The sequence below is a fragment of the Eublepharis macularius genome, chromosome 14 (assembly GCF_028583425.1).
Source record: "Eublepharis macularius isolate TG4126 chromosome 14, MPM_Emac_v1.0, whole genome shotgun sequence".
Classification (NCBI taxonomy): Eukaryota; Metazoa; Chordata; class Lepidosauria; order Squamata; family Eublepharidae; genus Eublepharis; species Eublepharis macularius.
This window is the reverse complement of record NC_072803.1, coordinates 21,561,299-21,587,670: the sequence shown is the minus strand read 5'-3', so window position 1 is coordinate 21,587,670 and position 26,372 is coordinate 21,561,299. Positions and strand designations below refer to the sequence as shown.

General features: G+C 43.1%; 1 protein-coding gene across 5 annotated transcripts in view; it reads left to right on the top strand.

Annotated features, from left to right (window-relative positions):
- Window positions 1-26,372, top strand: part of CAMK2B (calcium/calmodulin dependent protein kinase II beta) — a 205,070-nt gene that overhangs the window by 45,620 nt on the left and 133,078 nt on the right. For all 5 annotated transcript variants that reach the window (XM_054997388.1, XM_054997386.1, XM_054997387.1 and 2 more), the window contains exon 2: window positions 1,262-1,356. In XM_054997388.1, the coding sequence (XP_054853363.1) occupies window positions 1,262-1,356 (95 nt within the window). The remainder of the gene's footprint in view (window positions 1-1,261; window positions 1,357-26,372) is intronic.

Sequence of the window (26,372 nt, the reverse complement as noted above, 5' to 3'; positions counted from 1 at the left end):
GATTGCCTAAGTCCCAGAGCCACCAGCACCTGCTCAAGCACATTGCCCCCAAAAGGAATGTTGGCTACTAGGTGATAGTTGTTTAGGTCAGCAGGGTCCAAGGATGCCTTCTCCAGAAGGGCTTTCATGACCTCTTCTTTCAAGATGGTCAGAACTACTATGCCCTCCTGTAGAGGGGCTTTTATTACCTCCTTGACCCACTCAGCCAACCCAGCCTGGCTTGATAACAACAGCTATGATGGGGAAAGGTCAAGTCTAGACAGGGTGAGCCCCAAATTTCTAAACAGCTTGTCCACTTCATCAGGCCTCCTCAGCTGCCAGTCATCCATACAGCTAGGACCAGACTGCACTCCAGTGGTATCCTGAGATTGAAGAATCCCAACTGTGGAATCTAAGTCACTGCTGATGTGAGCAAATTTATCTGCAAAATGTTTTGTGAAAGCATCACAGTGGACTTGTATGTTTCCTGGATCTTCCCGTGTTGCACTGCCACCTGCTTTCTCATTCATAGATCAATGCAGACTAGAGTAGTGTCTTCACTCTGAATGTGACTTGTGATACCAGTTTGAGAAAAAGCTGTCTCCTTTTCCTGTAGATCCTTTCATAGGGTATTTGTAGTGAAGTGGGAGGGGAAGAAGCAGTGAAGGTTCACATCTATATTACTGAACCTCTGCTCTTCTCCTCCCGTCTCATTGCTAATGCACTCTGTACCTCTCTGCTCCCCTGATCTCTGAGGCTATGGTTTCCCCATTGCAGCACACACGTACAATACTTAAAATTAATAACATCAGCAAGTATAGTTGCATTTATGTAGGGGCGGCTTAAAAAAAACCCACTGCTGGTTCATTCAAGTACATTCATTTACATCAAAGAGAACTTGAATGTATGAGTGAGCCATCACAAATCACACACCATGGCTAAAGCTTTCCTGTCGCCTTGAAAGTGCACCGTGTTTTTCACTGGAGACCGTTCATTTATCTGACTGCAAGTCATCAAGTGCTAAGTAACCAGGTTATGAGAAGTTGTGGCCTGGTGAACCATCTGATATTAGCTGGTGCTATTTTTTTCCCTCTCTCCTGTAAATGAGTTATTTAGTCTTGTCTTACATATATTCACTGACGTGGTTTGGCAACAAGGGTTAAGACAAGTTGAGCATACAACTAAAAGTATGCCAGTAAGATTCTCCTAAAGTACAGACATTAATTTCTCTTCTCCCTTTTGTACCTCCTTCCCTCTTTTCTTTCTGATGCCCTTTCTTCAGAGGGGCTTTCTCAGTTGTACGACGCTGTGTCAAACTCTGCACTGGACACGAATATGCAGCAAAGATTATCAACACCAAGAAACTCTCCGCAAGAGGTAAGCCCTATATTTCTTGGTACTTCTGAGTGGACCTTTGAAACTTTTATTAACAGGACAGTTTTCTGGCAGTGGCCTACTAAAGATTAACTACAAACTTTCTGCATGAATTCGAAGAGGCAAGAGGTGCTGCAGTCAAGAATTGTGATGAAATTACTAGAAAAATAATTGCCACAGATACTGTACAAGATCATCTTTTGGAGAGGGTATAGAATAACTGAACAGTCGGAGTCCTGTTGTACTTCTCAGTGTTTTCAAAATGCAGCTGGAATTTTTTCTTTACATTGACAGAAGAGCTGGGGAGAGTTTGTCGTTTTCCAAACATTACTTTCACCCTTGGGTGTCTTGAAATTTACCACAAGTCCAAAGGATGGAACTTATACTTTATAGACTGGAACGAACAGGTTGGTAGTGGAAATTTATGTCTGGAAAGATATATCTACAGGATTAAGGAAAACAAAGTCAAGGAAATTGAGTTTGCTGAAGCAATAGTAGTGTGAGTGATTAACCCAGGCCTTGTGATAGTAGGACTGGGTACTAGGTGAGGATGGGACTAATTAAACCATGAAGTAGTAATTTGGAAAAGTCTTTTAGCACTAATGAAGCACCTCCTAGTGTGCTTTGTGCTTATACAGTTGCTCCTTTTTAAAAAGGCTGGAATGAAAACTTGGGTGTAACCTTATATGTATTTGATGATTTGAGTTATTGTTGACAAGCTTGTATAACTAATGTGTTTCCATGTGGATGGGAAACTTGGTAGCAAATTTAGATTATTCATGGATTTTGCTTAACAATCTTGCATTTTGAAATGTGCAGTGGACGAGCTGTGAGTTGGCCCTTAGCAAGTTGCCTCCGAACCTCATTTTATTTTCATGAATGATCTGCTGATAGCATGAAGACTGAAGACCTACTCATGCTTACTTGGGAGTGGCTCCCATTGATGTCACCGAGACTTACTTTTTGCATGAACGTGAATAGGATTGCCTCCATATCTACCCCAAATCTGGATGCATTCGTGTAAAGCTGTGCCAGCCCGCTCTCTGAATTGCAATAAGTTGAATCCTTTTTAGGTATTTCATTTGAGGGTACCCAACCATGCATGTTGGGCTCACGTGTGTACCTGCAGTCCTCCCATTTCATCTGGCGAGGTGCAGTGTGCAGATGAGATGATGACAGCGCATATTGGGAACATTGTGGGGTAGAATGTAGTCCCAATAGGCATGGTTAAATACCAGCATAGCATCCAAAAAGGACTACTGGCTCCATAGAATTATGGACAAGGGCTGGTTTTCACATTGCTTTGATATCTTATCAGTTCTTGTTGCAGACTTACCTGTCTGTTTCTTACTTTAATTCATAACATATTCTCATATAGGAGTGTGAAATCTCTGTGTTATGGAAAAAGAATATGAGGATTTACCTTCTACCCAATTTAGGAAAAACACTTGTGTGCAAGATTATCTCTGTGGCACTGCTATAATTAACCGTTAACCTCACTTCCCTAATGAAAATAGTCAAATATAGGAAATTACACTGAACAGAGTTGTTCAGAGTGAGAAGTTTCTCAGTGTGTTAAAGCCCCAATATAGTTTTAAATGAAATAACTAATAGATTAAACAGGAGGCATGCAGGGTACAATATCCCTGGTCCTTTTGAATGCTCTTGCTATGACTGTCAGTCATGTTCACACCACAGCTGATTGCTGGCATAGATTTAATGCTGTTTCTGGCCAATTGTAACTGTGTCATATGCAGCCATTATTTTTTTTCTATATACTTCTGAATATTGTTTCACAGAACTAGCCGTATTACAGCTTGGCATGTCTCACTTCACCACTTTGGGCTAGATCTTTTATCATATCTTTTGTTGCTCCCAGTTGTTTAAAACAGTACACAAAAAGGACATTTGGAGAGATGTTTATCAACTAATGCTAGGATGCTCCAACCATAAATGGGGAATTTGTAGGACTTGGTCCGAAAAGAAAATATAGATATAATGGCCGTATCAACAACCTGGTGGAAGGGATTTAAAATCTGGAGGAAGAAGGCACATTTCACTGTGGTGTTGCTTTGTATTTAAGCAGGCACATAGTTCTATAGACTAGAACACTTTAGAGGATCAAACCCCCTCCACGGAAACACTGTGACTGGGAATACTAGGCTTAAAGTAACAGAGTACTGAGCATTTACTGTTGCCATTCTACCCTTTTCTGATGATGATCGTAACTTGGAAAAGCACTCAAAAAGATGGCCAAAGGAGAAAATGTTGTAATAATGTGTGACTTCAGCTATCTTTGCATTGACTGGGTAAATGTACATGTACATGGCATTAAAAAGAAGAAAGGTCTAGACAAATAAAATGGGGTTTTGTGTGTGTGGGACTATTAGTCATGGATCTGACTAAAGGGAAATTAGCAGATAGATAAACATGCTCTGCATAAGTAACAGTTGACTGTGAAGGATCCGATCTTTGGTTCCTAGTTCAATCAGGACCAGACAGATGAACAGATGCACACATATGGATGTCTGGGCTGGCTGTGTGCATGTGTTTCAGAGAGAGTTTTTGTCTCTACCAGCCACTTCCAATTAGGCCTTTCACTCTAGGGACAGTTTACCCAGGAAAACTGAGTGCCAAAGTCTTAAGCAGGGTTACTAACTTTCTAATTGGATTAGTGTAGTTTAGCTGCAGGGAATGATGCAAAAGCCCTGTTCGACTGTTACAGTGAACACACATTCATGTACTTGTGTGCATCTGTTTGTAAGAAAGAGCCAAGATGGTCATGTTACAAATGAAACTGTGGACCTGTACCTAGATGAATGGGGTGTATGCATGCGTGCACACGCGCATGCATGTGTGCAAATCACACATTCAGCTGTACATGTGTTGAATGTAACATGAGAATGACTTGGCGCATATGTGAAAGAAAATCAAGTGTATGCAGATTATATGTGCATTCCCTCTAACTTGGGAACAGGGCTAGATTTTGGAAGGAAAGCTTATTAGAAAGTGACAGGAGAAGCATTTTTAAAAGGAGCTCAAGGTTATCATTAGGCTAAACTTGGTGATTTGTATGAGGACCCAGAGACTGGCAGAGTTAAGTTAATGAGGCATATAATGCTTATCGGTAGCATTTAAAGAAGGGCATTATGGTAGTAGTAGAGAATAGCTGTCAGGCTGACAGATAAAGTGTTGGAGTCAAGTAGCGTTAATGTACTTAAGCTGAAGTGGGAGGGCATTCTTGACAGCGAAAGCTGTGAATGGATCCGTATAGCCCTACTCAGGTTTGGGGAGGTGGGATTTGAAGAGGAGAGTTTTATTCCGTTCTCTTCTCCCCGCCAATACTGGATCAACACACTGGCCTGCTTCTTTCCTTCTGTTTTGTAGTTCTCAAATAATCTCGAAGACAGAGGTGCTAGTTAGCATGTGCAGGGCGGGGGGAGGGATACTGTTTTATGCTCCTTTCTGATCCATTCATATCAATTCACTAGGTGGCCATTGTACTAAGTGAATCAGGAACATATACTAAAGAAACATATTAAAAACGGAGATCCTTTTGTAAAGGGGAATTTTCTTGTATTTCTATGGATATTGATAATATAAAATAATCTCCACAATAGCTTTTCTTAAAATACTTGCATTTTCCTAATTTCGTTTTGGTTACATCCAAAAACGAGCACATGGACCTTTCCGTCTCTTGCTTCCTTGGGATATTGGAATATCTTAACATCTCTTAGATTTAAATTTGAAACTGAGTCCCTGATTGTGGGTTACAAAGACCAGATAGTTCTCAGACATCTTTTGGAAGATGATTTTATGTTCTAAAATTTTTTGCAAACAGACATTTTCTTGTGCTGCATAGGAATGCCGTTTTAGGATGGAGGGGATAGGAGGATGTATTGGGAAGTAAGGAGTCGGCTTATTCTAGCTGGAATTGCCCTCCCCCTTTGAAGGAATAGGCTCACCATTCGCGGTTTCTGTTAGACCTGCCCTGGCAGATGAATGCTCTGATAGCATCTGTGACTTGCGGCACCTTTAATGAACTTTGGTTTATGCCCCAGTTATCGCCGTCTTTGAAAAGCAAGACTTTGCTATAGTTAACCATGCTCAAATAATTTTCAAGTTAGATTACTGCCTTGCGCTCTACACAGGGGTGCCGTTGAAGACTGTTCTGAAATTTCAGTTGGTTCCGAGTGCAGCAGCAAGATTGTTGGCTGATGCGGTTTATGTTGACTGCACTTTGCCAGTGATTAAACTTGTTAAAGACTATTTAAAGAACTATCCTGGTTACTAGTTTGTTTTAGGGCGTCATTCAAACTTGATCCTTGGCCATTAGGGTTTTAAATGTACCTTAGATTGTCTACTCCCATAGGAACCTGCTCTTCAGGGTGCCTTTTCTAAATGCTACCTTAATTCTATCCCGGATGACACTTTTCTTCATTTACTGTCTCCTCACTCACCAGTAACTAATGTTCTACAAAATTTAATCCAGTCTCTTGTTGCTGACAATTTTTGTACATTTCCTGTGCATTAGTATAGACTCTGAGGGAAGGGATTCCTGGAAGGATCAGAAAATGGCTTGCTACGATTTTACTTGTTCAGTTGATGAAACACCGTATGTGCCTAACCCAGACAGGTGGAGCTGTGAATTCTTTCAAGAGACTTTGGGAAATGGGATGAGTGTAGATGCCAAAGCTTTTAATGTGTTCAACATACAATTAGGAATACGTGTGGGAGACTATGGGAAGAGGTTTGGCTAAGGAGCCGGAACATGAAACGTGTGACAACTTCTGAATACAAGATTTGGAAAGAGCCAGAGTGTGAAGTGTGGAAAATTTCAGCCCCTTAATTTTAAGTTTGAGTGGTTCATTGAAACAGGGTCCAAGTGAAGACATCCAATAATTATCTGCTGCTGATGGCTGAAAGAACTTTCTACTGACAGAAGGCTGTCCTTGCGTTAGCAGAGCAGAGTCCGTGGATATTATTTGTGACTGGATACTTTTGTGGTGTAGAATTAAGGCAATAGAATAGACAATATTTATTTATTAAAACATACCCCACCTTTCCACATAGTTCAAGGAGGCTTTCTATAACACAGTGTTATATATGTATATTCCCCGCCTCTCCCTCCGGTGATAAAAAAACTGGTACATAGGGAAAGGATGTCAGAAAATTCTGAGGAGCAAGAAAATGGCAGAAAGATGGAGTGAGGTGCTACAGACCATACTCTGATTGTTTTTTATCCTTTCATCTGATTCTAGAAAAACCCGTTTGAGTTTTTCTATACCGGAGTGGCCAAACTGCGGCTCGGGAGCCACATGAGGCTCTTCTAGACATATTGTGCGGCTCCCAGAGGTCTCTGAGCATCGCTGTAGCCATACATTTCATTTTATTTTAGTTTATTTCCCTCCCTTACCTTCTTTCTTTCCATGTCTTTCCCTCCCTCCCTCCCTTTCCTTCTTTCTTTCCATGTCTTTTCCTTCCTTCCTTCCTTCCTTCCTTCCTTCCTTCCTTCCTTCCTTCCTTCCTTCCTTCCTTCCTTCCTTCCTTCCTTCCGTGTCTTTCATATTTTCAATAAAAATGTTGGGGTTGCTAGGTCTGGCTCAGAAAATACCTGGGGACTTTGGGGATGAAGCCTAGCAAGGATGTGACATCACTTTTGTGTTGTCACTTCCAAGTCAAAGATCAGGTGATGGTTCTTCCCAAGCCCCACCCCTTCTGATGATGTCACTTCCAGCATACTGCACCCAAACCCACCTCTTCATCTGAAGTCACTTCAATGCATCATGTCTTGTGGCTCTCAAACATCTGACGTTTATTCTATGTGGCTCTTACATTAAGCAAGTTTGGCCACCCCTGTTCTATACTAAAGCAATGTCTAAAAATATGCTATTTTAAACAAAATCCTTAAAACTTAGTAAGTTACCAGAAAACAAATTCTACAGTTTGGCTTTCCACTTGTTTCCTTAGACTTTTCAAGTATTTTGCAGAATTGTGTGTTCTAAAGTGCCCTCAAGTCACATCAGACTTATGGCAGCCCCAGCAAAGGGCTTTCAAGGCAAATGAGAAGCAGAGGTGGTTTGACATTGCCTTCCTCTGAAAAGTCTTCCTTGGTGGTTGTCCATCCAAGTACTGACCATGCTTAGCTTCTGAGATCTGAGGCTATACCATGCCACCTTCCCTCCTGGTCCACATATTACACATACTGAAATTCTGTGTAATGCTGAAAACATTTGCTTATAGTTCAAAAAGAAAAAGGTAAGGCTGCCATCTTCTTGGGCTGGATTGTTCCTTCTTAAAAATATGTTCCTTGTATGAACTTTGCATTTTTCTAGTATCAGTTTCCACTTGGCCTTTTGTTTGTCTTTGAATTCAATAATTGCAGCCATTATAACTCCTTGGTGCAATCAAATTGCCTCATGACCTTCAGTCACACAAGCTAAATTGTTGTTGTCTATCACTGTGAGAGATATTTCTGTCACTGAAATAATCCTTAAATATTTTCTGGATCTTTTCCAGGACTTTTTTTTTGTCATTTCTACTTTTGAAACTTGAACCTGAGAGTTTTAACAAAGTTGGCGAATACTGGTTGGCACAACTAGGAAGCAAAGCTGATACTTTAGCTAAAGCTTTCAAAATAGCAAGCAGGACGCGCCTGGTAATTACCAGCCAGTTAGCAGGTTATTGATTCTGTTCAAAACCGTGGAAAATACTGATATAAAACTCAATCAATGGAAATTTAAAAAACAAATACACAACTAAGCCTAGCCACTAATGTCTGTGGTGGAAAAAATTGATATCGTCACACTAACCTGTTTTTTTTAATTATTATTTTTATGAAGATACAAGAAACACAAGGGGTCTAAGTTATTGGTAGCTATTGTCATGCAGTGGCTAGATCTGGAAGATCGAGCTTTGAATCCCTACTCTGCCATAGAAGCTCACTGGGTGACCCTGGGCCAGTCACATATTCTGAGCCTAACCTGCTTCACAAGGATGTTGTGAGGATAAAATGGAGGGGAGAATGATGTAAGCTGCTTGGGGCCCCCATTGAAGAGAAAGGAAGGCTATAAACAAAATAAATAAAATTAAAAAACAAATACACAACAAAAACTAAAATTTCGGGGTGGGGCACAATATCCTCAAGCAAATCTGACTTCATTTTTTAAAATAATGATGGTACAAGAAACACAGAGGAATAGAAGTGGGATTGCCAGGGACCTGGAGTCCCTCGACAGGGGATCCCCAGGTCCCTGTAGTCTCCCGGCGGGGGATTGGGAGCCGGCACTTACCCCAGCTTCCTTTCTTCACACATGCACATAGCACGCGTGCACTCCCAGCTCACACGATGACATCACTTCTGTGGGGTCAAAGGGTGCCCCCAGGTCAAAGGGGGCTCCTGTTACCGCCGCTGCCAGCTCTTGCTGTGAGCGTGGCTGCTGCTGCCGCTCGCTCTCATTTGGTGCACAGGGGCCACAGTGGCAAGAAGCAGCAGCGGCGGTGGCAAGAGCCAGTGGCAGCGGTGGTGGTGAGAGCGAGCGGCTGCACTCGCAGCAAGAGCCTGCTCTTGCTGCTGCTGCTGCCACCGCCCGTTCTTGTGGCGCGGAAGTGCGCCCCCTGCCTGGGGGTGCACCGCACTGCCCAGGGAGGGGGCTCCCCAGGGAGTGTGCCCACCCCTGCCAGCCACATAAGTGGGCGCAGGAGGGAAAGGGTGAGATATGGGGATCCTCCGCCCCCTGCAAGGGAATGGCAACCCTAAATAGAAGCGTTTGAGAGATTTTGGTTATTGATCACATTTCTCAATTTCACCATGTTTAGCAAGGCATTGTGTTCATATTAAAATATATTGGCTCATTGCTAAATGACCATCTCCCAGTATCTGAAGCAGAAACTTTGATTTGGTATCCAGAACTGAACTTCTGAGTAATTCCATGAAAATTCCTATTTTCAGATCTGGATGTAAATAAAACTTCCAAAAGCTGCTTTTTAGTGGTTATTGATAGAGGATGACGGTAGGAACGTGTTCGGTAGAAGTGGTTGAAATTGTACTGCTCTTTGCTATGCTGGCAACTTTTACAATTTCTCTCTGCTGTGAATGGACCTGCTTACTTCAAGGAAAAGGTATTGTGACATATTTGGACATATAAATTACTGTCTCAGTTCTATACTTTCAGAGCATTTCCCCCCCTGAGTTGCCTTACACTAATAACAAAAGTGCATGAGATAGCATAGATGTCCAAGAGGGATTTGTTGCTACTAATTACTTAATATTATTTATCACTTATTTCTTTACAAATATTTCAGCTACTTTCCTAACTTAGGTCAGCCCCCAAAGCAACATACAAATAAAAATTTAATTGCCAAATTTAAAAAAAATCCACTTAAACAATAGACGGTTAAAACAGTGGAACAGCAAATTGAAATGGCAGTCGTCAGCAGAAAATTGTAAAAACAGGGAGTCAGCAATAAGCAGTAAAGGCTTGTAAAAATAAAAAACATCTTAAGCTTCTGGCAAAAGCTGCACCTGGCCAATTTCACCAATGGTCTATCTGGGTCAGCATTGTCTAGTGTGACTGGCTGCCACTTTTCCGGATCCCAGACAGAAATCTTTCGCTTCACTTATTACCCGATCCTTATAACCGGGGATCGTCTACTCTGGAATAAGGCCCAGCCCCATCTGATATTACTAAATAATACATTCAGTGAAGTGAATGATAGGGGATCTCTGGAAACACCTCACCCTGTATTTGCTAAAAATGCTGCAAAGGGCTAGCATGGGTGGTTTTTGCGACTTCAAATGGCTGGATTAGTTCTGAGTGATTTTATTTGTTGGCTTGGCCTGACACTGAGTTTCTGTAGGTGCATCCTTGGGATGCCGCAGCATGGAATAGTTGAACACAAGAGACTGCCTTACACCAAACCGGGCCTTTTGGTCCATCCGGCTCAACACGATCTACTCAGGCCGGCAGCAGCCGTCCAGGATCGTTGGGAAAGTCTTTCACATTGCCTGCTACTGATCCTTTTAACTGAAGATGCTGGGAATTGAACCTCTTATGCAAACCAAGCAGATCCTGTAAGTTATTCCTTAACACCTTGGAAACCACCTTGTCATGGCCAGGGTTGTGAAAGGATGTGCCTTTTGTGCCCTTCTCGGTGCATCCTTGTGGATGAAGTGAAGTGACTTTGCTGACTGTGAGTACTAGTCAAGATGAGTGTCTGTGAGTTCAGTCTGGTGATGCACCACAATTTTAAAGAGTGAGTTCCCATGGGGGAGGAGGCATCCTGCCTTCCTGTGTCCCATTTTTCAAACCCAGTAGAGTGCCGGAGGGGCATTTTCTGCCCTGGCCTCGGTCTGGTGGAATGCTCTCTAAATGGAGATCCGGGCCCTGCGGGACCCCCTGCAGTTCTGCAGGGCCTTCAAGACAGAGATATTCCACCGGGCCTTTGACTGGGGCCAGCATTTTGTCCCCCCTACTGACCACCCTGCCTTCCTTTTGCAGCTGTGCTGGAGTTACATCATGGCGGTGCCCATGGTTTATGGTGACTTTGCAGTAGCTGATTTGCTTGGTGGTGCCTTTTCATATTATTTGGACCAATGTGGTTATAATGTTTTTATTGTATTTCTAACCTGTATATCCTGTTGGAAGCCTTCCTGAGCCTGCTTGCAGGAAGGGCAGGATATAAGCTGAGCAAAATACATACATACATACATACATACATACATACATACATACATACATACATACATACATACATACATACATACATACATACATCATACATACATACATACTGGGGAACTTGCAGCTGCTGTGTGACTGTGGTGACCACAAATTAGATGCCCCATCTAGTTTGGCATCTAGCAGATTGGGTCTTTAAACTGCAACCCTGTGCACACTTAGTTTGGAAAGAAGTACTGCCGTATGCAACGGCTCTTCTAAATACGTACAAGGTCAGGTTGCCCAGCCTGTTGTTGTTCAGGTGCCTTGTGGATTTTGTGAGTTTGTTGTTGTTTTTGTTGTTGGAGCACTGAAGTGCTGAGCGCCGAAAAATTGCAGCTGGAGCTGACGTAGTTATAAAAAATGCTGAGAACTAGGAGAATAAGACTTCAGGTGGCTGAAATTGGATACGAAAACGGAGTTAATTCTTGTACTTCTGTGTGTGTGTGTGTGTGTGTGTGTGTGTGTGTGTGTGTGTAATGCCTGTGCTTCAAACCATGGAAGGGTTTGCGCCCCCCCCCCAGTTTTCACATTCAGGATACATTAAGGGCCAAATGGCATATTATATTGGAGATCTCTGATTGCCCCCCTTCCCCAGCAAGTAGTTTAGCCCCCAAAATACTCGTGCCCCTTTCCTCCATCATGGCAGTGCTGCAGGAGAAGGGGTGAGATAACTTCCCTCTGTGCTGCCTCCTCGATCCAGCTTGGGTGCTGGCTATTATTTAAGGCTAAACTAAATGTGGAGGGATCTGATGATGACGCCCCAGCATGATGCAGTTTGGCCTTGAGATCCATTCAGATTTGAATGTTGTGTTCATGTTTGCCTATGCATTTGCTGTTTTTTAAAAAGAAAGTTCTCTGACTTTTCATCTCTTCATCTTGCTCCATGTATTGCCTCTGCAGGCAGGAGATTAATCACATTTGAAAGATAGACAGAAGGCACGTTACACGGCAGTTCCATTATATAGTCAGAGGCTGTTTGAATACATGTAACAGTAAATCACTGTTCCATTATTACACAGGTGGTTACCTGCAGAGATTAGTTGCAGAGGGAAGGTCAAGTTCAAAAGTAATGGTCACTTTCATAATCTGCAAGACAATCACAGCTGTAGAGACCTTCTAGGGAAGCCTAGCTTTGTAGGGGTTCCTACCTTTGAAGGTGAGGTGCAGTGCAGGGCTTTTTTTCTGGGAAAAGTCGTGATGGAACTCAGTGGTGGAACTCAAGACTGCACAATGACGTCACTTTGGGTCAGCTGGAACAAGGGGGGAGTTTTTTAAAGTTTAAATTGCCCTCGGCGAAAATAGTCACATGGCTGGTGGCTCCGCCCCCTGATCTCCAGACAGAAGGGAGTTTAGATTGCCCTCTGGAGATCAGGGGTCGGGGCCACCAGCCATGTGACCATTTTTAAGAGGTGTTGGAACTCCGTTCCACCATGTTCCCGCTGAAAAAAAGCCCTGGTGCAGTGGCAGTAGGAGGGGGGGTTGTCTGCCATAGCATCTTGCTTGTGTACCTTCCTCTCTGTATCTGATTATCAGGCACCTACTTTTACTAGCATTTAGGTGCTAGGCAGAAACTGTTCTTTTTTGCCCAGACTTCAGATTGAAGCCGACTGAATTCATACTGTTCTTTGCTGCCTCCTGCTTTGCCATCTGCTGCGTTTGAGCATTTTATTTCATTTGTTTGTTTTTATGACAGTTGCTTTAAACAATGAATTGTAAGCTTCCTGGTAGACTATAGCTGAAAGGTGGGGTGAAAATAGTTTAAGTGTACTATAACTAGTTTTTTTATTTTAAAGTACTCGCATACGAGAAAGTAGAGGGGAAATTCTCCTGCAACAGAGAGATCAAACTCGTACCATATTTGCTTGGAAGCAAAGCCCATTAATTTCAGTTGGGTTTTCTCAGTTTGTGCACTGAGGACTGCAACTGCTCTTGTCCAAGTTTGATCCCTCTAGCCCCATGTGTTTTATTGGAAGCAGGCTCAGCTGTCATCTCCTTCTCCCAATCAGTACACACAGGGTCATTGTGGTGTACATTCTTTCTTGCCTAACAATGCTGGAGGGGCTACAGATCAATGGAAGAGCCCACGCTTGGCATGCAGAAAGTCCCAGGTTATCTCCAGCATCTGCACTTAAAAGGATTTCAAGTGGTGGGGGCTGGGAAAGGCCTCTGCCTGGGTCCTTGGAGAACTCCTGCCAATCAGGAGAGAGATAACCAGCGGCCGTAGTCAGTATAAAGCAGAGTCATATGTTCAACCTGTCTTTGCTTCCCTGGCATCTTTTCCTTGTGCAGCGCACCTTAAAAGCCACCTCGTATGAATGGCAGGTAGCAATCGCTCTTGGCAGGATGTTGTTATTGCACACCAGGCCTTCTACTGGCAATTGTATTCACTTGTCTCCCCCACCCTCATTTTTGATTTTCCAAGATTGCCCCAGAAATGAATGTTCTGTTCCCTAAAGATTTACATCACTTAAAGATAATCCTCCATAATTTTTCCTTTTAACTTATTTTTTCTTCTCTTTAGAAGCACTTGTGGGACTGCTTATTTTCAGAATATAGCTCAATAATTATAATATTCATAGGGACGCCCCCCCCTTTCTGGAAGCTGATGTGTCCTTAGTCTAACAATCTAAGGGGTTTGTGATGTAAATACATATGTTCTCACATTGGAGTGTGTAACTAAGTGGCTGTAAAGGTACATAAGCGCATCTCACCATCAGGATTATGTTTGTTCTGGGTTAGTTTCTTCAGCATAAAGCTGGAATATCCTAACACCAGCCTTTCACATTTCACTTTTTCCCTCTTTAAAACTAATATTCATATGAATGATATTTGAAATCCCCAAAGTAAGTGTGTGCCCCTGAGATTCCTTAAGGCAAGACTCATTTATGGTCACTTCCACATGGGGATTTTTCCCCCCATGTTGGCAGCCAGATAGCTCTGCTTCTTTTGGGTATCTTCTCTGATTTTAAAGGATAAATGTGGAGTGGCTGCAAGTGGAGCTTCCGTGTTGATGCTCTGCCCTCAGCCAGTTGCGGGGAGGGCAGAACTGAGCTTGGCGTTCAAAATGATAGAGCTCAGCTCTGCATTCACCCTCTCCCTTTCCAGCCCTGTAACTCCCCCGCCCCGGCCAATTCATAGCTGAGTCGCAGCTCAGCTATCAAAGAAGAAGGGGGAGATTTCCAGTCCTCGAGGGACCCACTGTGATTGTCAGTGCTTCTGCACTGATTCAGTGGAGGGGTGGTAGGTACCAGCTTCGTATGGTACAGGGATATTGTGTAGAAACAACGTCCCTACCTGCCTCCTCCTTGTTACTGCTTTGATAGGGAGTGCTGTTTCAGGGCCCCATGTAGAAAAATCTTATGCCAAATGGTTGTGAGTGTGCACTCCTGAGAGTAGGTGTTAGGAAGTCTGTTGGAAACTGGCCTTCCATTGACCCTGTTGAGAGATCAAAAAGAAAACTCAGAATAATTTTAATTCCAAATGCCTTCATTAATATTTGAACCCTTTATACTAGTTGCTAATTGGAGAGGCCCGGTTCCAGACATATGTCTTTGGGCCTCATACAAACTTGTAACATGCTACCCTCTCCCTCACACACCTAATTCTACTCCAGAAGTATCACCTCATAAGTCATGAATGAAAGTCCCTATTTCTCCTTTCACTCCCATGGTTCACTCTTGTGTGCTTGGAGGGACAAGTATCAGATGAAGTTCTCACCAAAAAGATAATGTGCTGGACTTAGGGTTGCCAGCCTCCAGGTAGTGGCTGGAGATCTCCCAGAATTACAACTGGTCTCCAGGCCACAGAGATCAGTTCACCTGGAAAAAATGGCTACTTTGGGGGGTGGACTCCATGGTCCTTTCCCTCCCCAAACCCCTATTTCCCCAGGTTTCTCCAGGTTTCATCCCTCAGATCTCCAGGAATTTCCCAACTTGGAGCTGGCAACCCTAGCTGGACTTTGTATTCAGCTTTTCATGTAAACGGTTTTATTTTCGGAACAGCAGGGAGTAAAATTTTTCCTTATTACTGTCCAAACTGAAAAGCTGTCAGTTCTTTCTTGTGTGTGATTTGGTCCAGGCATTAATGAGAGAACTCAGGAAATTTATGTAAAATGGAATAGCAGAAGATAATGATAGTCTTTGGAATGTGATCCTCCCATCATAAATGGTATATAGATTAATAGAAACACGAGCAAACCCAGCCCGTAGGTGTTCGGGTGTAGCTTTCCTGGAAATGGGATCTTGGACTAGCCATGCAATAGCAACATTGTTGTGAGAGACAAGAACTCCACAGGCTGTTTTAGGTTGTACTAAAGGAAAAGGAAGTAATATGATCTCTCCAGCACTTTAAATTTTTTCAAGTGAGGTTATTTTATTGATGCCACACAGGGCAGAAGTTTGAGATCTCTTAAATATGAGTCAGACTGGTTTTACGATAAATTTTAAAGTTTCTTGTTACTTTTACCATAAGGCACTCTGATTGTAAGTATAAGAGCGGAGGTGCCGTCACCATCAGAAGTAACCGCACATGATACAAGCCAGTACCAAGATCATAGAACTCCCTTCTTCCCTCAGTTATATCTGGTTGCAAAGTGGTTAAAAATCAACAGATTATTGTTTTAAATTAATTGATGCTGAGCTGGGGATTATTCTGGCTGTTGGAGCTTTGGGATCTTGTTGAATATTTTATTTTTGTACTCTTGACTGCTTGATTTTACTTTTCTTTTTCTTTATAGTGCTTGTTACAACTTTAGCTACTGCTCCTCTTGTAAGCCACCTTTTGTTTGGTGTATGTATTTTACTGGAAGGTGGGGCAGTGTTTCAGAGAGAGGTACTGTCCTGCTATGGACCAAAAGTACAGAATTTAAGGGCTAAACTTGATGCAACTGCAGTGAGTACACTTTGTGTTTGTATGGGGGGCAGGGGAGCAAGTGGAAATCCTTCTATACCTGGCCCTTTTGGTCCCATAAGTCTTCTCATTGAGATTCTCTAACACTGGAAGTAATCCCTGGTGGAAGAAAAATTGTGTTTAGCAGTTTGAGGGTGTAAAGTTTGAATAAGTGGAGTGTTCAGTCTCCCCAAGTTATGCCCATCTCTGCTATATTTTCAGACTCTTCTTCTCTTTCTTCCCACCTTGTTTTATATAGATTTGGCAGGGCTAGGTCTGGGTCTTCTACCATTGCATCTAGTTAGACTCTAATAAGTATGGATCTTATATGGGCCTGAGTAGCAGCTAGAAGTAATTGGCTTTACAGCTAAGATATGACTTAGATATAGTTGTCTGCCTTTTCTCTTAAGTATTCTTGTGAAAAGTGAAATCCTGCCCTCAAGTCATAGTTGACTTACGCGACCTCTGATGGAGTTTTCATGGCAAGAGCCTAATAGAGGTGGTTTGCCATTGCTGGCCTTTGCAACCCTGGTCTTCATTGGAGGTCTCCCATCCAATTACCTAACCAAGGCCTACCCTGCTTAGCTTCTGAGATCTGACGAGGTCAGGCTCTCCTGGGCTAGTATGAGTCACATAATTCAGATAGGCCATTATTTTCAAATGCCTATGAATCGAAAGCTGTGCATATTTGGCTTTCAAATAAAAAAGATTGGCTCTTATTTATTATGCCCCTATGGGGAAGCTTTTCGTTTGTCTGCTGCCCAGATTATCAGATATGAACAGCCTTTTAAAAATGAAGATTGTTTTGACTAACCATTGCTTATTTGTTACCTTTAAGGCAATTCAGTTTGTTACAGCCTCATACAAATATGTGAAGTCAAGTGTCTTTGTAAAAGATAGTATGGCAATAAGAACTGTTTTGGACAGGGCATTTTTTCAGCTGGAACGTGGTGGAACGGAGTTCTGGAAGACCAGAACCTCTTGAAAATGGTCACATGGCTGGTGGCCGCACCCCCTGATCTCCAGACAGAGGGGAGTTTAGATTGCCCTCCATGCCTGCAGTACAGAGGGCAATCTAAACTCCCCGCTGTCTGGAGATCAGGGGGTGGGGCCACCAGCCATGTGACCATTTTCTCCGAGGGCAACCCACTGAGTTCCACCACCTCTTTTCCCAGAAAAAAAGCCCTGGTCTTGGAGATGGGTTTTACTGAAAAACACTGTGTGATTGCTAAGTTCTCCTGTTAAGTATTTATTTAATTTAATGTTTTTGTTGTAATGGCCTTTGATTAAACAATAAATTGTGTGCATGTCGATAATCTCTTAAATAGCCAGCCTTGGTTACTGTGGAGAAACCAGCATTCCTTAAGAAAATCAGATAAAGCTTGAACTTCGGTTGGCTAGCCAAAAGACTCCTTTTTTCGGTTGGCTAGCCAAAAGACTCCTTTTTTCGGTTGGCTAGCCAAAAGACTCCTTAAAGTGCCAGAAGACTCCATTTTTGTTTGTTTGTTTTGTTTCTCCAAATTCCTGTAAGTGTCAATGTTCTCCTATAGTATCTTTGTATCAGGACCCTTTAGAAGTCTACCATCCCCAAACAAGACAAGAGTTAGGTTTTTTTCACATGGGCAATTTTTGCCACGTTTGGCTCCATATTTCTTCAAATTTTCTTCTGAATTCCAGATGATTAAAAGAGCAGGCAGAACACTCAAAAGAGAACCCTTGAAACACCACATTGAAATCTGAAGAGGGAGCTAATCGTCCAGAATTCAGAAGAAAACCCAAAGCATTATGGGGCCAAACGATGCAAAAGGCCTTTGAATAACTGAACAATCTGGATGTACCAGAAAGGAAGGCTAGCTTTTCCCCCTCATGTGTGCTATCAAGAAAAAAAGCATCTTAACTTCACGTATAAGCTAGTTATATATTGTAACAAAAAAACCTCCTTTTATGGTAACTTTTTAAGGTGGGATTGACTTGCCTTTAGGGTAAGGTACGCTATTTTCATCCGCGCATAAAATGTCTCTGGCCTCTGGCAACAGGTTTCACAAGTCAGCCATAGTTGCAAAAACAACTGACTTCTCATACCTTTGAGTAATCTGTAGCCTATGGTCAGCTCTACAATCAGATAGACTGCAAGTGATGGCCTCAGGTAGTGGAAGGGGGGGCAGTTTTCCATCCCACCCACCCAAGGTCGACTTCATGTTCCACTCACCTCTCTCCCTCTTCTACCTACGGCTTCCTTACCCTCCACCAAGGAGCCAGAACAGAGCAACAAAAATGATGCTCAAATGTGTACAGGAGAGGAAGGAATCCGTTGAGGGTTTGTTAAGCTCTACAGGGAATGAGTACCTTGTTGTATTGTTTTAAAGGGGTCTGGGGGGTTGAGACCAAACAGAGTTAGCTATCGGCTTGTGTTTGTGTGTGTGTGGCTGGCCTCAAGTAGCAAAATGTATGGAATTGGAACTATTGTCATTTCAGATTACCACAACTTTTCACACTTAAAAGAAAACTGCCAGTCCTGAGGTGAGAAAAAACTTCTGGATGTAGGCTGAATGCTCTTAATAATGCCATGGCTTTTGTTTAGAGAACAATACACAAACTTTTACTTGTACCCTTTAATTCTTTTAATTCTATTTCATTTATACCCCACCTCCCCCCACCGCCCGCATAGGGACTCAAAACAACTTATGCTCTTGAATCCTCACAAAAAACCTGTGACGTAGGTTAAGCTGAGAGTGTGTAACAGACCCACAGTCATGCAGCCAGCTTCCATGGCAGAGTGGGGGTTTGAACATGGTATTCCTAGATGCTAGTCCAGTACCCTAACCAGTACACCACACTGGCTCTCAAGCATTTCTTGTACTCATGTCACCTCCTTGAGAATTCCCTCCATTAGCATTCAAAGAACCATCTCTTTGGCTGATGTGAAATATTGCAGACTGCAGAGGCCAAAATGTTTAATAAAACATTTCTCCCTGATATCTGGCCAGTCATTTATATACTCACCTTCTGCATCTCTCTGTTTATTTGTTTTATATATTCACATACACATAAACTTCCCACTGAGGCCTGCTTTGAGCCTCCTTTCTTTCTGCCCCCCCCCACCCAATTCGAAAGGTTTTTAAAATGTTCTCTGTGCTCCGTGCCATAAAACTTTTACTTGATCTGTCAGTTTTTCCATTACTTAGCACTTCAAGATTTTATTTTGAGTATTTTGTGATATTTATAAATGTGTTGACTCTAGATTGACAGATCTACCTGAAAATTGTGCTAAGACAGTTAAAAGTTGCCTTGTAACTTGAATGATTTTTTTTTCTGCAGTAAGTAGGGGAGAACAGCCAAAAAGAAAATTGTGTCGCTGGGTAGCAAATAAGCAAAGGTAGCATTGGGCCAGTCTTCGATCCATTCTTGTTATTTATTTGTCTTTGAGATTGTCTTTGTCTGAATGCTGAGGGGATCTTGTCTTTGACATTTAAGGCTGAGGGAAAATAAGAACCCTGTTTTGAAGATACCGTATTGATTAATCTTGGCATTTTTGAAACTAGCCGCCACTGAGGCAGAATGGAGGCCAGGGGTATAGGCAGTTATTCTCAGCCTGTTTCTGCAGAACCCAGCATTTCGGTATGTCCAAGCACTTGGATCCTCCTGCCACAGAAGTAGTTCTGTGTCTTGCTGCTATATAGCTATTCCAGTCACTTACATATAGTATTGTGAGTGTTATTGTGAATGGCAAGTGAAGCTTGATGAGGTCAGGTTCTTTGACAAAAAGAATATTAATGGTTTTTAACTTCTCTGGATGTCTTAGAGGAGAGGCTGTACCCCAGCTCTGTAGTGATGGAGCAGGGTTTGCTCAACTTGAGAACCATGGAGAACTGCTGTCAGCATAGATAGTATCAAGTTAGATGCGGGACTTGGAAGGATGACGTCTTCTCCAAGCTCTGATAGGTGTCTCGTTCAAAAGCTGACAGTTGGCTTCCATTTTTCCTGTGCAGAGGGATTTTTTGGATAAGGATCTAAAATTTTTCTTAGCTGACAAGAGTCCAGCAATAACCCTATCCGTTGCTGAATTCCTGGCTTATGTGTGGAAGTCAAGGGTAACATTTTATAAAGCCCCCTATGACTGTGCTGTATCCTGAGATAATTTTGCTGTCTGGGGACATGATTGTGCTGCCCTATGAATTTATTTCACAACATTTCTCCTGTTTTGTCTGTATTATTTATGCCAATAAAGGTTGCTGTGGCTGTGGCATAAAGCTACTTTATCCTCCTTCCAGCTGAGACGTGTGTGAGAGGTTTGAAGTGCTCCTTCTCCATTGGCCATTTTGGAAGAGTCATTGAGAATCAGATGTTAGCAAGCTACAGTATTTACTCAAATGCAAGAGTAGGGTTTTTTTCCAGGTATGTCATTTTTAAAAAAGAGGGGGGTCAATGTGCATACAAGCTACAGTTATGTCCAATACTACCTTCTGTGTGTAATGTTTTAGATTGGCTCATCTTACTTTCAGAATTTTCTTCCTTTTGAGTAAATATGGTATGCCAGCTGGCTTAAAGTGAAACATCTTCTTGGGGTTCAGGGATCTCAGGAACCTGAGGTCTGAAGAAGATCAGCTGCCCTGTAGGCGCCCCTCTTTGCCTTCACCTGTGTTCTGCGTGTATATTTTTGAATAAAGCAAATTATTAAAAAGGCAGCTTTCCTCTCCAGGGCACACTTATCCAAAGGAAATAAGAACCCTGCTCCGGGAACTTCTCTCTGCTTTGGGAAGTGGGGACTACACAATGGTATTATAATTTTCTAATGTGATGTTCTGTGCAATGCATTTTTCTTTATTTTTGTTCTCCTTATCAGTGTAGTTCTTTGAGCTGAGTGTGTATGTGGGAACCACATCATTTTCTGTACTCATCAAAAGTCCTCTAAAATCATAAATGGAAAAGCTAAGCTGTTTATGTACCTCAGAGGTATTCTGACTTTTCAGTTTAGTGCGTGCTTGTCCAAACTAAACCTGCCTGAGTTGAGCACATTAAAGTCACATTGATTTTAGTGCCGAACCAGGCCTGATGATCCCTGTGCATTTCATCTAGAAATGTTGTTTGAACAGTGTTTGTGGTATGAACGGTTATTTTGTAGGCTGTTACTAGAGGACATGAAATGATAGGTTAGGGTAAGAGAGCAGCATCTGTGACGTGACCAGATGTTTCATGCTGTGACTGTGTGTCTACATGAGATGTGGAATATCTGATTAATGTGGGATTCTGGATGCAGTGGAAAAAAAACCTTTGCAGTAATCCTATGCGCTTAGGGGTTTATATGAGATCATGCTGCCCTGGCCTGGACTTTACTGGACTTCCTGTTTGCGTGGGAGTCCCCACATGCAGCCTAATATGTCCAGGCCTTATCTTTGCAATCAGTGAGGGTTTCCAGGTCCCCTTACCTGTACACTGGGGCAGGGGGGAATCTGGTTTGGGGGGGGGGGCGGCTGCTGCTTCTTTTCTGTCTTTCTCTTTCTGATGATATTGCTTCCAGTTTCCAGCTTCCATATGCGCCAGCCAGCCTGCCCATACACACATGCACACACCTCGCCAGCCAAGTGAGCAGTGCTGGGGGGCAGCAGCTGGGAGCAAGGAATCCCCCACCCTAGCAGGGACAGGCAATCCTGATCTGTACTCTTTGATTTCATGCTATACAGGTTGTGCAGATAATCTGTATCTGCTGGGAACATGTGAGTCTCTATGCAAATGTGAAGTCACACATGTCAATACAGAATGGGGCATGGGCCAAAATAGCCATGAGCAAATGTTTGATCGTGTTTTTCTGCTGTGAGTTTTGTTCCTCTTTTTAGAGTCATCTTTCAGGATCCTGATGAATGCAGAAAGAAAAATTTCCCACAAAATCAAGAAGTAGGGGGCATAAAGGGGTAGTTCTCAAGGGCAAGCTTACATGTTGAGAAGTGGGTTTAGGAATCTGAGTGGGAACTGCTCATGCACCCAGGTGCTCCTGTGATGGTTGTGTCATGCAGCCAGCTTGAACGTTTGAGCCAAGCGACGCAAAGCAGCTGGTAACACTGCCAAAGTGTATGTTGCAGGCAGAAAACTTAATGGCTGAACTGCTCCCTGATTTGGTTGTGCTGTCTCAGAAAGAATAGTGTAGAGCTAGTGTAGAAGTAGAACCCAATAATATAGAGAGACTTTTAAAAATTTCTGACATTGCAGAAGGTACTGACTTGGCCACAGTAGTCGGAATTGACGGGATGGGCCGCTTCACAAAACACTATTTTCTTATAGGGATGTTGCTTCAGTGATGGAAACTGTGTCACTATGTGTATGCATAATATGTGATATTTGCAAGTATGTGTTGTAATCACACACTAGGATTCCAGGTGAAGCTTTCCATGATGAATATTATGTATATTTCATCATAAAACATGATGAAATATACATACACATAAATCTGGGTCACATTTACAGCAATGACACAGGGGTGTATGTGTGTATGTTTCTTTCTACGAAATTATCTTGTGTGATGATAGGAATCCATCCCAGGTCAGAGATTCCCTGAAAAATGGAGGAAGGGGGCAAGGATCGGGTGTTGTCTTGAATGATGAGTGTGAGTTGAAACAATATTCCCTTTCTGAGTCCTGCTAGTACAATTATATGTGCAAACTGTGTAATGAGAGGGAAGCTGGAGTTGAAAATATCCAAATGTATAGGTCAAGGGATAGGCAAGGGAGGAAAGGCCTTGGTGTTGACAGTATGCCCAGGTTTGGAGTTGACTGGGAAGATTCATGTTGGGCTCCCAGCCAAACACAAACTTGAGTTGAAAGTCAAGTGAAGCCTGGGAGATCTTGCATATGGTACAGAAAGTAGGGAAAGTTCAACTCTTGCTGGATGTTTAAGAGCGGCAAGTTAGTTGAGGCTTGTGCATCAAAATCCCCAGGACTTGGTTCCACCTCCTCTGGGAACGCTTCTTGTATAGGTCCTGCCATCTTTGAGAGTTTAACCTGGTTTTATTTAGCATCTTCCTAATATTTTTGCATAAGGCTGCTGGTTGCCCAAAGCATGGGCTCAACAGGGGCCCGTTCACCTCAAAGCACAATCTCAGCTGTCCTGCTGCTTCACCTCCTTCTGTAAAGCAGCTTTCTCCCTTTGAATGTGTGAACCTCCACACAGTGTGTTTCCATGGAGACTTCTCTAGATGAACGTGCAACTTTCTTGCTGCTTCCCTCTCTCCCCCCCTCCGCCCCCCCGCCCCGCGTGCCTCTTTTTGATAGTCTCCCTCTCCAATCTTGCTTGCTTCTGCAGCTTCTCTTCCCTCTATCTCAACTCTGGCTGTGTCAGGGAGTCAGCTGGTAACTGTTGTGTTCTGCTAGCCAACTCTGTATTCAAGCAAAAACTACTCGTTGTCAGAAAGATTTCTGGAGAAGCACCCAGTGCCAATTGAATTTGCAGCACAGCACGGCAATCACTAGAAATAGAACTACCGAGGACCGTGAAATCCAGTTTGACTGGGTTTTTTTTTCATAGTTTGTGTTTTTCCAAATACCTAAATAAATACTTGCTTGTGTGTGTGAAGGTGGGGGGAAGACACATATATTCCCACATACCTTTTGTGAGAATTATCATTTACATTTCTGTTATGACACTCCATTCAGGAGCTAGGCAGACAGTTGCATGGCCTTTCAGAATATTAGGTATTTTCTGTACTTCTTCCAACACAGTACTGACTCCACTTTTGGAAAATAATCTGTAAAGCCTCCCTCAGATTGTCCCAATTGGCTCGACAAAATGCTAGCCAATAGGATAGAGCCTAGCCTCTGAGATACTGTATGACGTTTGGCTTTCCAGGACTCTCTTTCCAGTTGATTGGGAGCTCCAAATCCTCTGTTTTACTGTCTAAGGAAGAGGATCACTTTTTTTTTGATAGCAAGGCATTAGTTATGCTGCTGGTATAAAACTCCTGCACAAATCCTTGCCCCCCCTTCTCTCCTTCCCTCTCCTAGGCCCCTTCCCTTCCTTGTTCAGTTGGCTATCCTTCTGTATTCAGAGCAAAAACATTCCTCCTCTGGCTTCTGCCGCTGTGCTAATAAGTGTCCTGGATGGCATGATGGGATTAGCATACAGCTGGGTTAATAGAGGACACTCTGAGCCACTGCAATGCAGGTAGATTTGAGCATGCTCAGTCGCACAGTTCCACTCTGCCAGAGAGAACACGGCTCGGCATCTTTGACTGACAGCCCCAAGCCTTGCAAGAGTTGCCAGTGCCTGGCCTGTGTTCAGCAGCTATTGGCTCTAGAGTCTGCCTGTCAGTCATCTGACCTGCATGCTATCGGACCTCCTAATTTGTCTGGGCTGCTTGGAGATTCCCTAGGCTAGAGCCAGACTGACTCTTGCTGCTGGCAGGACAGAGCTGGCGAGGGTTGTGGATTTCTCTTTCATCTCTTCACTGCTTACTAGCCTTGGGGGATGGAATGGAGGAGTTGAACTCTTCTGCGGTTCTGTCCTGAGTGGTGGCAGTGCCTACAAAGCAGATCTAGGAAATGATGGCCCAGCAAACATTCCCAGGACCCAATAGGTTGATCTGAGATCATTCTTTTGATGGAGATAGTTCTGTCTATTGGAACAGCAGGTTATTGTGCTCAGTGATTGAATCTACAGGTATTTTTCCCAAGCACAGAGACTGCTGGGAGAAGGGAACAGGGTGGTTTATCTGAAGGAATGAATAGGAAACAACCACAGGGTTCGCTCCCATCTCTCTGGAGAACCAGGACAGTGCATGTCCTGGAGAGTATGCACATGGAAGGAACATTGTCTACATCTTTATCCAGAACATACAAATGCCAAGTTTCTGATAGGGAGGCAGATGCTAGAAGTATTCATTCCAAGCAGGGATTCCAGTGTGGTCCAAGGTTTTATCTCTGATGCATTAATGATACCTGATAGGAGCTAGTAAGGATTTTGCACTGTTTCCCAAGTTGGTGTTTTACCCTGTTTACAAAGATTTTGGCACCTAGGATGGATCCCCCCTAACACACACCAGTTAGAAGAAGTCTAACAAGCAAGGAAAAGAACCTAGGAATAAGCAGTCCAGAATATGTGTAGGGAGTTTTTCCTTTGTGAAAGGAACCCAGCTTCTCCTGTCCAGATTGGCTACCTTGGCTGTGAAATCTGGTTCACTTGCCTCAGCCTAGCTAGAATTTCAGTGTCCCTCTCAGATGTTACGCCATCTGATGGGATGAGATGTTAGGCGGTCACTTGACTGTTGGGGAGAGGTTTGGACTCTGCTGATGGCTGGCACATGCCAGATGCATCCGGCCATGACTGCAAACCTCTTACTTAGTGTGGAAGACATTATATGCATGCATTTACATTCATAACATCATGCATGTACCCTACACTACAATCGCACCCCCCATGCCTTAGTGTGCATGCCTACGCACTATTTGACAAGAGGGTGACCAATCTGCCAGTTGGTCCAAGAGGGTGAGATTCAGGTAGAGATGATAAAATCCTGACTGTGCGGCAGCCCCTAGTAAAGTAGGGGGAGAGGAAAACCCATAGAAAACAGAAGGGGAAGCCTAGTTATGTCACATAGAAAACAGAAGGGGAAGCCTAGTTATGTCACATGTAATGTCAAGATAATGTTTGTATTGCAGGCCAGACCTGCAAGTGTACCTGCAGTGCAAGAAAAACATCTTAGGCTAGGGATGGGAAGTTCCGGGAGGCAGAAAAGAAGAGAAAATGTGTAATCATGGCTCTTTGGGGGGGTGGGGGGGTGATTGGGAAGGAGGAATGCCATTGCAAATTCTTGACAGATATGAAAGCAGCTCTTTTAAGCCAAAGATGGAACAGTGACAAGAGAAGGTTGTGTAGGACCCAGGTCAGTTGGGTTCACCGGGAAGAACTGGCATGAGGTGTGTTTTGTGGTCTGAGTAGAGGTCAGTTAGGATAACAAAAAAGCAAGTTTAGAAGTGCATCAAATAAAATTAATCTCCAGTATTGTTTAGTATAATGAGTACCAGGTTTCCCTTTTGCTCTCATCATTTTAAGGGAGCCGTTTGTACGTCCTGATGGTATGGAAATATCTGATAAGCAACTGATTTTTGTATTTTCAAGCAGATGCTTCCATTTTTACTGCTGCTTCCCAGCAGGACAAAGGTGGCAGCTGACATTAATATGTTTGTCAACCTCCAGGTGGTAGCTGGAGACCTCCTGAATTATAACTGAGCTCCAGGCCACAGGGATCAGTTCCTCTGGAGAAAATGGCTGCTTTGGGGGTAGACTCTGTGGCATTAGACCCTGCTGAAGCCCCTCCCCTCCTAAATCCTGCCCTCCTCAGCCTCCACTCTCAAAATCTCCAAGAATTTCACAATCTGGAGCTGGCAGACTTAACTCCCAGCATCATTTTGGGGCCCAAAACAG